This window comes from Arachis hypogaea, chromosome 13 (assembly GCF_003086295.3).
Source record: "Arachis hypogaea cultivar Tifrunner chromosome 13, arahy.Tifrunner.gnm2.J5K5, whole genome shotgun sequence".
In the NCBI taxonomy this organism is placed as follows: Eukaryota; Viridiplantae; Streptophyta; class Magnoliopsida; order Fabales; family Fabaceae; genus Arachis; species Arachis hypogaea.
Window position 1 is genome coordinate 6,584,410 of NC_092048.1, and position 14,989 is coordinate 6,599,398.

Here is a 14,989-nt window from a genome sequence, read left to right on the forward strand (position 1 = left end):
AAATTTAATTATTTAAAATTATAATATTAAAATATTTAAAGAGTTAAAATTTGTTGTGTCAATAAAGAAAAAAACACTTGAATCTTTGAAAATATAGTAACATAGGGTTTGACATTTTCAAAGAAGAAATTGAAATTATTATTATATATACATACATACCCGGCAAAGCAAGTACGTCATACATAATTCACATGCATGGCAGCTTCCTCCAATAACATTTCTTGGTCAACACGCAATTAATTAAATCCCTTCAAAACAATGTGTCCACTAAAAAAGTCGAAAAAAACCACCTCGAATTTACCACTATCACTAGCTAGCAGTCTCCATTTTGCCACACTATAAAAAGGCACCAATTTCTTCTCTCACTACTCACAAATCATAACAACCTCAAGCTTCAATTCCAATATTAATTTCCACAAACACTCTCACATAAATATATTATTCAATATATATAATCTACAAAAATGAGTTCCACTACTACTACCCTTTTAAATTTGGTTACTATTATTGTTATATGTTTGGGTATTTTGATGAGCCATAATAATCAAAGTGGGGTGGATGCAGGTAGGGTTTTATTAAGGGGTTCTTCAAATTCAGAGGATTTTGCAAGTGCCAACCACCTTCAGTCATATACATTTTCTTCATCTTCATCAGCATATGAACATGCCAAGAACACCATGGCTTTTTGGCTTCAGCGTTTGGCTTCTGGACCAAGTCCTAAAGGCCCTGGTCATTGATATTCATTATATATTCTCCATCAAATTAAATATATATACTTACATAGATGACTAGCTAGCTCAATTATTATTATTTTATTGAATCCCATAATACCTTTTTATCTTATTTATTTATTTATTACTTTAGCTCAAGATGTGTGTGTTAGTTATATATAGATGGAAACTTGCATACGGATCTACCAAAATGCAGAATATATGATTCACGTATATTCATTTAATAATATATTCTTTTGTTATTTAATTTAAGTAATTGCAATATCTATTAGCCAATGAGTAATAGCTCAAATGACATAGTCTCTCCATATTTATTTTCGAGTCTCTTATATTTGGTAAAAAAAAATTGCAATATCTATTAAAATATCATAATTAAAAAACAAAATCAGAAAAATATCAAAGAAAATTAAAAAAAAATCAATGTAAATAAAATATATGAATAACAAAAATAATACTTTTCTAATTCTTCGTTTTTTTTTCTAAATTATAACAACTTCAAGTTTCAATTCCAATATTAATTTCCACAAACACACACATAAATATATTATTCAATATATATAATCTACAAAAATGAGTTCCACTACTATTAACCTTTTGAATTTGGTTACTATTATTGTTATATGTTTGGGTATTTTGGTTATTATTATTTTTGTTATTCATATCTTTTATATGTGATTATAAGATTCTTACCAATATATAGATCGAGAAGAGTAATATTAGAGAGACAAAAAAAAAAAAAAAACCAAAACTTATCTTATTTAGCATTTATTAAGTCTCTAATTAATTAATGAGTCCCAATAAATCAATTTGACTTGCAGTTACTAATTTCTTTATTTGGTGACAATTTCATTATGCATGTACGGATAACGAGACTTAATGAGAAATAAGAGCATCTAACGCTTGGTCAAATTTTAATTTCATTTTAAGTTTTATAAAATGATACATAAATATTTATAAAATTATATGTGATAAATAATAATTTAAAATTAAAAGTAAAATTTGTTCCTCTAATTTTAATTTTAGTTTAGTTAAAATTTTATATTATTTTTAATTATTTCATCAATATAATTATATAAATAACAAAATTTTATTAATTTTCTATTAAGGTGACACCGTATTTTTAAGATAATACCAATTTTATTTCATCAATCAATTTTAATACAGATTTTAATTCTAAATTAATTTATTTTTTAAAAAAATTAAAAATAATACTTTAAAAATACTCTATTAAAAACGCTCTAATAGTTCATATTAATAATTTAATATTATTTAATTGCGAAAAAAGAAAACTACATAGTGTATATATGATGAGCACTACAAACATTAGTGATTAATAATGTTGACATTGTCTTTTGTTGGGCTTGGTCATTATATATATCATTATCCATTTGATATTTTTTATTTTTTATTTTTTATGTATTAGGCTTTGCTTTCTTCTTCTAATTGGCTTTGATTTCTTGTAGACCCTAATTAATTAAAGTTAACTAGTGGCTGCTTAGCTTCGTGCAAACAAAGTAACAAACACATTAGTTATTTTGATTAATAATTTAATATATATTGGTCCTCACCAAACCCAAAGGACTAAGCAGCTGACATTAAACTAGTCAAGAAAAACATTTTCCTCTTAATAATTTCCAAAATAAAAAAAAAATAGACGTTATTTGAATATGTAATAGTTTAATTTTTATTTATCACAATTTCTTGATCTTTAAATATACCTTGATATCTATCTCAAATGGACATTAATTTAAATGAAAGAAAACATTGTTAGTTTAAAAATTATCACTATCATCTCATGGGGTAAAAAAATATCAAACTGAAACAACGGTAATATTAGGAAGACAAAATGAACAGTCAGAACTTATTTTATTTAGCCTTCATTAATTGCTATAATAATTAATAAATATTAAATAAACTAAGTTCAGATTTTTTTTGGCTAATTTTTTTTATTACTAAATATTTTTATTGAAACAAGCACATTAAAACTTGTATATATGTTACTTTCCTCAAATTCCTAAATAGGATCTCATTCATGAGTGAGATCTTTATTGACATAAATGTATGTATGACATGATATCCAAATTTATAACCCTAAATAATGATGAGTTTAGAAGTAGTCACAAGCAACTAGCAAGTAAGATTATCACCAGGGTCAACACCTAATTGTGAACAATATTGTTTGTAATAATTAACCCTAGCCTGAACAGTGGTAGGGTTAGCACCATCACACTCAAGTTGACCATTGATGGCTCTAATGGTTGCACCAAAGCCTTGGCTAACCACAGGTCTCACATTCTCCATCCAATACCAAAGTCCAGTCTTGAAGGCCACAACAGGGTCATTGGCCACAGTCTCAGGTGCATTGAGCCCATCAAACCCAATGTTCTTCCCTGCAGGCCCATAGTTGAAGTTCCATGATATTTGAATTGGGCCACGCCCATAATACCCTTTGTTTGGGTTGCATGGATATTCTGTGTTTGTTTCATCACAATAGTCCCTTGATGCACCATCTATCTCTTCTATGTAGCAAAAATCTGCATTCACATTTACATCTTGCAATAATTATTTTGGATAATATTTTTGAAATAAATAAAAGTACAGCAAACTCTTAAATAGAGTTTAAATCATGATAAACTAGTCATTAATTTATTGGGTTGAGAGATACCGTAGACAACAAAAAAAAGACAGCATACATATATAAAAGTTCCTTTGCTTGTAAAGATAAGGACAGAGAAACAAAATATCTTGCTCTTTTTTTGTATCTTTTATTAAAAAAATCTGTTTTTTTTTAAAGATTATTGAAGAAGAAACTGAAAATAAGTAAAAACAGTAAATGAGATTTAATTATTTTTAGTACTTTCTATTTTTTCTATACAAAATCTTAAACAAAATTAAAAGTGTAATATAAGAGTGTATTTAGTTTGTATTTTTATTTTTTTATTTTTAATATTTTTAAATTTAAAAATTTTGTGAAAGAAAAAAAAATAAAAACATGAGGTAAAAATAAAAAAATTATTTATATATTTTTTAACAAAATCATATAAATAGAAAAATGCTAAAATGAAAACGTCAAATCAAATGCACTATAATTGGTTTTAGTGTTAGTTTATAGTTATTCATTAAATTTTAATTGTTGTAGAATATATAATTAACAGTAAAAACTATTTTCTTTAAAAAAATCATAATTATATAGGCTTATGTTTATGAAAAACTACCTAAACCTAATTCGATCGGCCAAACCGAAGGTAAGTATGACCGACACCATTCAAACCGAGCCAATCTGAGTCTATTTTGGCCGGTCGAACAATAATGCAAGTATGATTGACTCTTATCAACTAAAATTTATCCAGATCGACCCAGAATGTTTTCTATTTTCAGAATAAAAAATTATAAAAATAATAAAATTCTTAATTTTGTTTTACTTATTGTTTTTTCACCTCACAAAATTTTAAAATAAAAAATACCAAAAAAAAAAAATCAATCAAACTCGTATCCAGTGTTTTTATGTAAAGTTAATAGTTAATAATTATTAGATAATAATTTAATTAAATTTTTTAAATAATTTATTGATTTTTAACTATTAACGCGTGAAAACAAAGAGATAAATAATATTTTAAATTTAAATAATTTATTTATTTATTTATTTATTTTTAACTAAATATAGGAGACTCGAACTCGCAACCTCTTAATTGAGTATGAGGAGTATAATCTTAAACGGTATAGTCTCCCATACTCAATTAAGAGATTACAGGTTCGAATATCTTATCTTTGGTAAAAAAAAAAAATACGAATAAATATACAATAACGTACGTCCAGTTTCGTGGGTGAAATGAGCAAAAGCAGCAGCAATCTCACGCTTGGAGTCATCAAGAGTATCAAGATTACCAAACTGATCATAGGAATTGAGGGCACTGAGGAATGCATCTCTGGAGTAGAACTTCTTCCCAGCACAGCTATCATCAGCTTCATCAATAATACCATTGAAGAATTCCTGTGTCACTATGTCACCAACAGAACCATCACTTTTCACCATGCCCATCATTACCCATATTCCCATAACACACATCTTTAGCAACAACCTTTTCTCCATCCTCATATTATCTTTCAAGATGTGTGATATGGTTAGTTATAGGAACATAAAGCTAAAGGAGGTGTATTTATATTGATTAGGAGGTGCTGCATTGGCCACGCTATCCATACACAATATTTGTGGGGCTACGTTGTGGATGGTTGACATTTTAGTGTGAAAATTATTGGGAGAATAGTATGTGTTTGTGGAAAATTTTGACCTTGACTTTGATATTTCTCCCTCTTTTTGTAGTGGTGTGCGCTGTCCAGTGTCCACTACTATAGAAACACTAGCAGGATAGATAAATTAGTTAAAACATTTGACAAATTTTAGTTGGATGATAGGATGAGTGATTGATAAGTTGTTTATTGCTTAAATAAATTTTGAATGTTAAAAAAAAAGAAAAAAAAGAGAAGAATAAAATTTTTTTCGCTTTTGTATAGCGGGCCTCAATGAAAGGTCTACACGACAAAATTTAATACGAACAAAAATTTTATAGATAAAATATTTTTTTGATCGTATTAAAAAGGTTATAAAATTTCGATACATTTATCTCTTATTTTATATATAATGAATTTATTTGAACCATTCGAACCGAGATGTATAGCACTGTTTCCTAAGAACAGTATATCTACCAATTTTACTATAGCGATTTATTCGAAATCATAATAATTTATTTTGGTTTGTGTATATAATAATTTATTATTAGTTAATGATATTTTATTAAATGAAGTTCAAATCTATTAAAATGAGAAATAATGTGAAAAAAAAATTACTTAAAACATTTAGTAGTGTTTTAAAAATTTTATAATAATTCATTATTTAAAATAATATACATGTAATTTAAAAAAATAACAATTATGAAAACATACAAGTATTTGTCGGATTGAATTGGTCTTGGTCTAAGGCTATTAAATTAAATAATGGTGATTGGCAGTGGTGTCGCTGGTTGAATGAGTCCTCTTTTCTGACTAAACATGATTGGAGACTGTTTTTTAGTGCCTTATATGTTCATCATGTTGTATCTTGAGAAGAAATTAAAGAACTGATATAATAAGCTAATATCATTGTTACATGACAAGTAATTGAATAAAAGCATCCAAAATTATATTACTGAAGAATTTTATAAAGAGTAATATTATAGGACAAGTAAATATTATTATTTTTAGTTAGTATTTAGTCAATAATAATTTATATATATATATTTATTAGAATTTTGTATACAATAAATATATAATTTTTATATTTATTTATTAAAGTTTATACACATAAATTAATATAATTTGTATCTATATTTTTTAAAATTTGTACATATGAATTAGATAATAAAATTTATTTGTTAAAAATAATATAATATTTATACTGATCAAATAATAACAAAAAATACTAAAAATTACTAATTCAAACTATTTTTCTTCTATAAATAATTGCCAAAGTAAACCAACTTGTGAATAATAATCGAATTAAATTCAAATGAACCATTTGTAAAAAGGGTACAAAAATTCGACAAAATTTTTATATTAACTATATAGGGTTTAATACAATCCTTTTTTAATTAAAAAATAATATATTTTTTTTATGTTTCTAATTACGAAAGCAGACTATAATCTTTCATAAGAATAATTAAATTATTTCAAAGTAATATTTTTTATTCAATTTTTTATTGACTTTGAAATTTTTTCTTTTATTCGAACTCCTATATTTATTTAAACGGATAAATAAATTAACTATTCGACCAACCCAAATTAATTTTCAGAAAATTTAAAGTTAATGTTATGAATTATGATAATATAAGCTTATTCACACTCTCTGAGCAGCATAACAAGCAAGCAAGCAATCTGCAGCTTTATTCCTACACTAATTATTGGTATCTTCTTTTGGTCTTCATAAATATTCCCTCATTCTTCTGTGATTCTTTTCCAATAAAATCAACATATAACTAAAACATGAGCCTGCATTACTTACTTGAAAAGGCCATTAATTAGTCTTTGAACGCAACACAACATCCATAGATGATTATAAATGAATTCTAAACCAGGAAAAGAATTAGCCTTTAATCTTATAACTGAGCCTGAAACTCTAGTTGTTGAGTTTAACCAAACTGAACTTCAATGAAGCAACAAGATTTAACGTGTAGCACAAGAAACAGTTATTTAGTATTTAAGGAACCAATTTGGTCTATACTCATAAAACAATTTCATCAAGAGAGTAATTAATTACATGTTTAGGAGTTTAGAAAAACTTTTCATACGGCGCAACGATGGTGTCGCGCAGATTGGAGTACAGAGTGTAGAGAGAGTACTGTCTTAGATTCTTGACTTCATACCAAGAATTAAGAACATCAAGATTCTTGTCTGTCCCTGAGAATGCCAATTGTATGCCTATGTTGCAGCCACTACCTCCATTTTCTTGACACTTTGAGTTTGGAACTGCACAATCTGTGTTGTTCAGACAAATGTTTCCTCCTCCGGAGCACGAATTGCAGCCGTAACTCTTCCAGAACAAGTTTTGAAGGGTTCCCCCACTAAATTCAAGAACCTGTGTGATATTAATCAATCAATCAAGACTATTATTGTTAAATGTGTTTGCTGTTATGAAATTACTTATCCTAAAAATTTAAGTTGACAGAAAGATGCACATGCATGATTATATTTCTAACACGTCTTACTGAAATTCTTTCTTTTAAACAACAAAAATCGAATTCTAAATCTTTGGTCATAAGAACTCTGATATCATATCATAAAACTATTTATTTCAAAAGTTTAAGTTAATAGAAGAAGATACTTAAATAATTATATCTCTAATTTACTAGAGTGAAACTAGTAATTGTGTGTGATATTAATCAATCAATCACCATCCAAATTTTAGAATTACAACTTCTCCAACAGACTTATTGTTAAATGTGTTTACTGTTATGAATATTTTCAAAAAAGATAGAAAGAGGTATATGAATGATTATATCTCTAACACGTCTTTGGAATTAATAAGAATCGAATTCTATACTTTTTGGTCATAGAAACTCTGATATCATAATCATATCATAAAACTAGTTATCTCAAAAACTTAAACTAATAGAAAAAGACACGTAAATAGTTATATATCAAATTTACCAGGGTGAAGCTAGTAATTGTGTGTGTGTTATCAGCAAACATGATTGGAAGTGATCTTGCCGCATACTTCTGTCCAGCAAATGCAACCATATATCCACTACCCGAAGCCTGATCATTTCGAATTCATGAAAACCTCTTAGATACTTTTATGAGATCAATTAACTCTAAAAACTTAAGCTGATAGAAAGAAATATACGAACGATAATATAATTACATACCGTGTCGTTTCTGTTAACGGTGAGTAAGGAGATCTCATCAACTTTTGGCCTAAAGACAGCAACGGATGCACCGTTGCTGGCGAGGCCGAGGCGGCGGTCGCAGGGGGAAAGCTGAGGACCACCATTGTCCTGTAAGAAAGATTGTTTGTTTGATGCAAAAGCAATTCCAAAGGTGAAACCATCTCCTGTCTGAACCTTAGCATCAAGACATGGACTATAAACATTATTTGTGTCACCTGCTGCATATGTTGTTGTAACAAACATGCCCATCATCATTATCATAATCAAACATGTTTTCCTCCTCATCATCTTGGTCATGGAAAAAACTTGATCATCATCTTCCATCATCCCCTTCAAAAGGGTGATGATCATTCTGTTGAAACCATAAATCAATGGGGTTAAGACAATTGTCACAACTCACAACAATGTTGTATATAAATTAATGATTCTGTGATCTACATGTGGATGAAGAATAGAATAGAACAGAACAGAACAGAACAAGGTTTTTGGTGATAGAAACAAAGTAATGTTAACGTTTGCACTTTGCATGATTTAATAGCATACACGTTGCACATTGATTAAGCCTATGATATATTATAATTAAACAAGAACAATGATAAACTTTTATTTTTAATTAAACGAATGTCAAAGTAAGAAATATATATAGGAGTTTTGAATCTGAAGAATGTAAAAACTAAAAAGAATTGAATAAGTTGAAGGCTTTGCGTGTCTGTGATTCCAAGACATTGAAAAAGGAAGATTTTTAAATAGATGGGTGGTGGTAACCTTAATTCAGAAGCAATTTTATACGGATGTTGACTTTTTCCTGGAAATTTCAAATTGATAGTAACAAAACAAAAGAAGATAAAAAACATGACGATGAACAATACCTTGTTCTATCCACAGGTTCAGGAACATGGACCAAATGAGATTTACTACATAAATTTTAAGCTAAAAAAAAAAAAAATCTATGTAACCGGATCACAGGTTTAGTTTCCAAAAGTCATGCAAATGTGGATTAACAAAAATTAGTCATGCATAACGATGATAATGAAATGTAAATGTTTTCTTCTTTTAAAAATATATTTAATTTTGTAAGATAGACTTAAACATAAAGTTTATAATATGAAAATTTTAAATTTACTAATTATTTTGCACATAACTCAAATAAACACACATATATTTAAAAAAAATATTACTTTGAATTGAGTATGGGGAGACTATGCCATTTGAGCTATTATGGCTAAAAATTTGGAAAGATACGAGACTCAAACCCGCAACCTCTTAATTGAATATGGGGAGTCTATGTCATTTGAACTATTACTCATTGGCTATTATTATTATAGATTGACAAAGTTAAGAATTTATTTAATATTTTATTTGATCATATTAACTATAAATAATTAATTATATTAATTATTAAATTTGAATGAAATAAATAAATTAATTTTGTTTTGATTGGATTTGCATTAATTTTTGTCTTATATATTTTGATTAATAATTTTAAAAAGTGTTATAATTTTTACATAATATATTTATAAGGTATTATTTATTTATTTACTTACTTCATTGAGCCAAACAATTGTAATTAATTTATTATATTAATTATTTAATTTAATTTATTATCATATTAATATTTGAGTCAATATTTACTAAAAGTTTTTGTAGATATATTTTAACAAAAATAGTTTTTCATAAATTTTTTTGCTATGATAATAAAAAAGATAATTTAAGACAAATTGTATCTTTTATTAGATTGTACTTGTTCAAATTTTATCTACAAATTTAATCACTAATATTATTAAAAAAAATATTTGAAAAAATAAAATTCTAATATAAATATTTTAATTTAATCATAAATTATATATTATTATTAATGAAAAATTATTATACTTTAAAAATAAACAAAATTATTACTCATTGATTTTATTATTTTCAGTATTGAAAATAGTTAAACTCTAAATTTAATTAATTTTATAAAAATTTTATAACAAAAATTATTATGCGTATTTTTATTTAAAAATAAAAAAATATTATATATTTTCGTATATTATCCGTATATATACATGGATACATATACTAATTTAATTATTTAAATTCGACTTGAGTCGTACACTTGATTATAGTGTGTGATGAATCTCTCAACACGAATATATACTTGTATTCACATATCTTAGCTTAAATCTAAAATCTTGATTAAACGTTATTGAGTTAGTAATTACTCTAACCAGGCCAAGTGATTATTGTAACGACCATCCTTCTAAAAACAAAATTAAATTCGAAATTTAAAAATCAGTCGGAGATAAGTTTAGAATTTTGAATTTATGGATAGCAACCTAGTAACCACCATCCGTTTGAAATTTAAAATATCTCAACCATCCTATCCCCAAATGTATATAAATAGGAGATCATCCATAAGTAGAAAATCACTCCTCTCAAATATTAATCCTCTCCCTTCTCCTCTCAAATAATATTCTATGTGCAAACACAAGAGGCAAGCTCGAAGAAGAAGCGTTCGGAAAAAGAGTAGGAAATTATGTCTTTCTCACTTTATGTTGGCATGTAGTATGTTCTAGTTATTTTTCTTCCATCCATGCATGGTTACTATCTTTCATGTGTCTCATAGCATTAAGTACCTTTTTCTCATCCCTTATCCATATTGACCATGTCTATCTATTTTTGTCATTCATAATCTCTTGATTCATGAGTACATACCTTTCTACCACGTTTTATTTAATTATTTAGTATATCCTAATTTTATCCGATGCATTTACATGACTTTTCATATCATTATATCATCAATGTTCCTTTAATGTTGAGAGTACATACCTTTTTACCATGTTTTATTTAACTATTTAATATACCCTAATTCTACCATGTGCATTTACATGACTTTTCATATCATTATATCATTAATGTTTCTTTAATGTTGATAGTACATACCTTTCTACCATGTTTTATTTAACTATTTAATATATCCTAATTCTACCATGTGCATTTACATGACTTTTCATATTATTATATCATTTATGTTCCTTTAATGTTGAGAGTACATACCTTTTTACAATGTTATATTTAATTATTTAGTATATCCTAATTTTATCCATCTTCATGAATGCTTCTTATATAACCCTCTTTTTATGTATGCTTAAAATAACATTGATTGTAAATTGAACGGAGAGAATGATCCTTCGGTAAGGGAAGGTGACCCCAAAGACAAGATATCGAGATGATCCCTCGGTAAGGAGGGTGATCGATCGAGATGATCCTTCGGTAAGGGAAGGTGATCGCCAAGACATTCGAAATAAGAACCTTCGGTAACGGAAGGAGACTCTCATTTTATACCGGTTTGAGCTCAATACCTTCCATGAAAGTTATAAGTTAAGAAAGGAGAAAACATGAATGAAAGTTTGATTTTTATGTTTTTTTTTTAAAGATTTATTTATGATTATATTGATGTTACATAAAGATGTTATCCTTCTATTTTTTTTTTTTTATGTTTTTTCATTTTTACCTATATGTCTTATGCTTTATGAGAGATTCATATTACATGCTATATCATACGCACCTTTTAAAAAATCCCGCATGTGGGCTGGAGATGGATATGGAGGTGTTACATAGCACTCCTACTGAGACGTTAGGTTCTCATTCCTTTTCTTTTCCCATATTGTCTCCAGAGGAACATGGCACAGCGGATAGAGACGACGCAGTGCCCCCGAAGGTAACTTCTGAGTATGACCCCTCGAAGCACGCGTGGGTAGTTGCAACCACTACTACCGTGCTCCAAACTATCTACTTAGGTCGAGAGTTCGTGGGAGAAGAACCCCAACTGACCATCGTAACCTTCCTAGATAGGAACGCTTCAGCATCTAGGAAGCGGTCATCTAAGGTGATACACCTCGAGTCAGACTCCGAGACCGAGGGAGAGGAATCCGACAACTCTGGCCAGGAGGAAGACACCATGGAGGAGGATCCAGAGGAGGAGTTGAACCCTTGCGAAAGTCCAAAGGTGGAATACGTGCCCTATTCCCCCACTTCGGCACCCCATCTAGTTTTGGTTCATCCCACACAACGGAACCGGATCTTCACTGCGCAAAAAGGTGTTGGAGGAAGACCCCTGGTACCTCGATTCGTGAATAACTGAAGGGTCCTGATCAAGAATAAGATATGATACAAGTATGAGAGCTTCTTCGACGAGATTAGTTAGGACGTAATTAGTTTCTTTTCTTGTTATAATTTCCTCTAAGTATTTTATTTTATTTTATTTAGAGAAAATTATAACAAGAAAAGAAACTAATTACGTCCTAACTAATCTCGTCGAAGAGGCTCCCATACTTGTATCCTATCCTATCCTTGATCAGGACCTTTCAGTTATTCACGAATCGAGGTACCAGGGTCTTCCTCCAACATCTTTTCGCGCAGTGAAGATTCGGTTCCGTTGTGTGGGATGAACCAAAACTCGAAGGAGTGCCGAAGTGGGGGAATAGGGCACGTATTCCACCTTTGGACTTCTGCAAGGGTTCAACTCCTCCTCTGGATCCTCCTCCATGGTGTCTTCCTCCTGGTCAGGGTTGTCGGATTCCTCTCCCTCGGTCTCGGAGTCTGACTCGAGGTGTATCACCTTAGATGACCGCTTCCTAGATGCTGAAGCGTTCCTATCTAGGAAGGTTACGACGGGCAGTTGGGGTTCTTCTTCCACGAACTCTCGATCTAAGTAGATAATTTGGAGCACGGTAGTAGTGGTCGCAACTACCCACGCGTGCTTCGAGGGGTCATACTCAGAAGTTACCTTCGGGGCACTGCGTCGTCTCTATCCACTATGCCATGTTCCTCTGGAGACAGTATGAGAAAAGAAAAGGAATGAGAACCTAACGTCTCAGTGGGAGTGCTATGCAACACCTCCATATCCATCTCCAGCCCACGTGCGGGATTTTTAAAAAGGGGCGTATGATATGGCATGTAATATAAACCTTTCATAAAGCATAAGACATATAGGTAAAAAGGAAAGAACATAAAAAAAATAGAAGGATAACATCTTTATGTAACATCAACATAATCATAAATAAATCTTAAAAAAAAAACATAAAAATCAAACTTTCATTCATGCTTTCTCCTTTCTTAACTTATAACTTTCATGGAAGGTATTGAGCTCAAACCGGTATAAAATGAGAGTCTCCTTCCCTTACCGAAGGTTCTTATCTCGAATGTCTTAGCGATCACCTTCCCTTATCGAAGGATCATCTCGATCGATCACCCTCCCTTACCGATGGATCATCTCGATATCTTGTCTTTGGGGGTCACATTCCCTTACCGAAGGATCATTCCCTCAATTCAATTTACAATCAAGGTTATTTTAAGCATACATAAAAAGAGGGTCATACAAGAAGCATTCATGAAGATGGATAAAATTAGGATATACTAAATAATTAAATGTAACATGGTAAAAAGGTATGTACTCCCAACATTAAAGGAACATAAATGATATAATGATATGAAAAGTCATGTAAATGCACATGGTAGAATTAGCGTATATTAAATAGTTAATAAAACATGGTAGAAAGTGTAAGACCCATAATTTTCGAAAAAAAAAAAATTATTATGAGTTAATTTCAATTTATTTATTCATTAAAGACTTTATTTTAGAAAATTATTTTATTAAAAGTAATTAAATCAAGTTTTGACAATTAAATTAAAAATTTTATTTAATTTTATAATTATTGAATAATTTTCTATATTTAAATTATAAAGCTTAACAGTTGTAAAAGAATAAGAATTTTATACGATTTAGTTAAATAATTGAGATTTTAGAATTTAATACTTTAATTTTATAAACAAAGAAAATTAATTATCTTTAATTTTAAATTAGAATACTTAATTAAAATCCAATTAGCAAATTGATAAATAAATAATATTTTTTAAAATAATTTTAAAGAATTAAATTAGATTTTAAATTTATACATTATATCATAATTTTTATTAGAAATCATGTGTAGCTTTCGAAACTGACTTCATTAACAGCCTTCTTGCACCATTGATTTAACTATTATTATAATTATTATTATTATTATTATTATTATTATTATTACTCCATCCAGCCACATACATACAGACACACCCATACCTCCATGTTTCCTTCAGCAGCCGCCATTACCCCCTCACCCTCTTAACTCCTTCACATTTGTAACACACACAAACCCACACATACTGAGACAGAGAGAAAAGAAAGGAAAGAGAGAAAAGAGGGCTGAACGGAGAAGAAGGAAGGGAGGGGGACGACCGCCGCCGACGCGTCTTGCCATAGCCACCGCCACCGAGCTGCTGGACTGAGCTAAGAAGGAGAAGAGGCCGCTGTTGTCATCGAGCTTGATGTCGTCCATAGCCGCCGCCGTTGTGCTCCAGCTCGTCGCCACCATCGCGGACCGCCGCTGCCACCGCGCCACTCATCACCGTCGCAAGGAAGGCCAGGATCGAGGGAGAGAGTCGCGCGAGGAGTTGCCGTCGCCGCCGTTCGCGAGAGAGAGACAGACGCGCTGCGCGGGAGTTGCCGTCGTGGGGTGTGTTGCCGTTGAGAAGCCGTCGCCGCCAGATCCGCCGCTGGCGGAGCTTCTGTCCGAGTCCTGCCGCCGGAGAACACCTCTACCGCCATTGAGATCTGTCGCCGATAAGGTTTTAGGTTGGTTTTCGTTTCCTTTGAATTTTCGGGAGCTTAATCATTGCTGTATGTTTGTTTCAGTCACCGTTGCCGGAGTTCTGGTCATTGCTTCCGTTCGAGGTGGCTGCCAGAGCTTCCGCCAAACTGGTTCAGCGACCGCCGTTGTTTCATTTTCTTAGTTCGGTAAGTATTTATGTTTCGGAAAACCC

At 30.1% G+C, this 14,989-nt stretch overlaps 2 protein-coding genes across 3 annotated transcripts; both read right to left on the bottom strand.

The window, feature by feature from the left end:
- Nucleotides 1-2,657: 2,657 nt before the first annotated feature.
- LOC112736810 (endochitinase EP3) lies at nt 2,658-4,940 on the bottom strand. The gene is made up of 2 exons (XM_025786430.2): nt 4,542-4,940; nt 2,658-3,265 (listed from the first exon to the last, which is right to left on the bottom strand). The coding sequence occupies exons 1-2, from the start codon at nt 4,825-4,827 to the stop codon at nt 2,859-2,861; spliced, it is 693 nt and encodes a 230-aa protein (XP_025642215.1). The 5' UTR covers nt 4,828-4,940; the 3' UTR covers nt 2,658-2,858.
- A 1,994-nt stretch (nt 4,941-6,934) lies between these two features.
- LOC112736816 (uncharacterized) lies at nt 6,935-9,146 on the bottom strand. Of its 2 annotated transcripts, none has more exons than XM_072213093.1 (4): nt 9,019-9,146; nt 8,129-8,501; nt 7,911-8,018; nt 6,935-7,338 (listed from the first exon to the last, which is right to left on the bottom strand). In XM_072213093.1, the coding sequence occupies exons 2-4, from the start codon at nt 8,498-8,500 to the stop codon at nt 7,033-7,035; spliced, it is 786 nt and encodes a 261-aa protein (XP_072069194.1). In that variant the 5' UTR covers nt 8,501; nt 9,019-9,146; the 3' UTR covers nt 6,935-7,032. The 2 variants fall into 2 exon arrangements, with proteins under 2 accessions (XP_072069194.1, XP_025642224.1); XM_025786439.3 differs by lacking the exon at nt 9,019-9,146 and having other exon boundaries at nt 8,129-8,257; nt 8,365-8,864.
- Nucleotides 9,147-14,989: the final 5,843 nt, after the last annotated feature.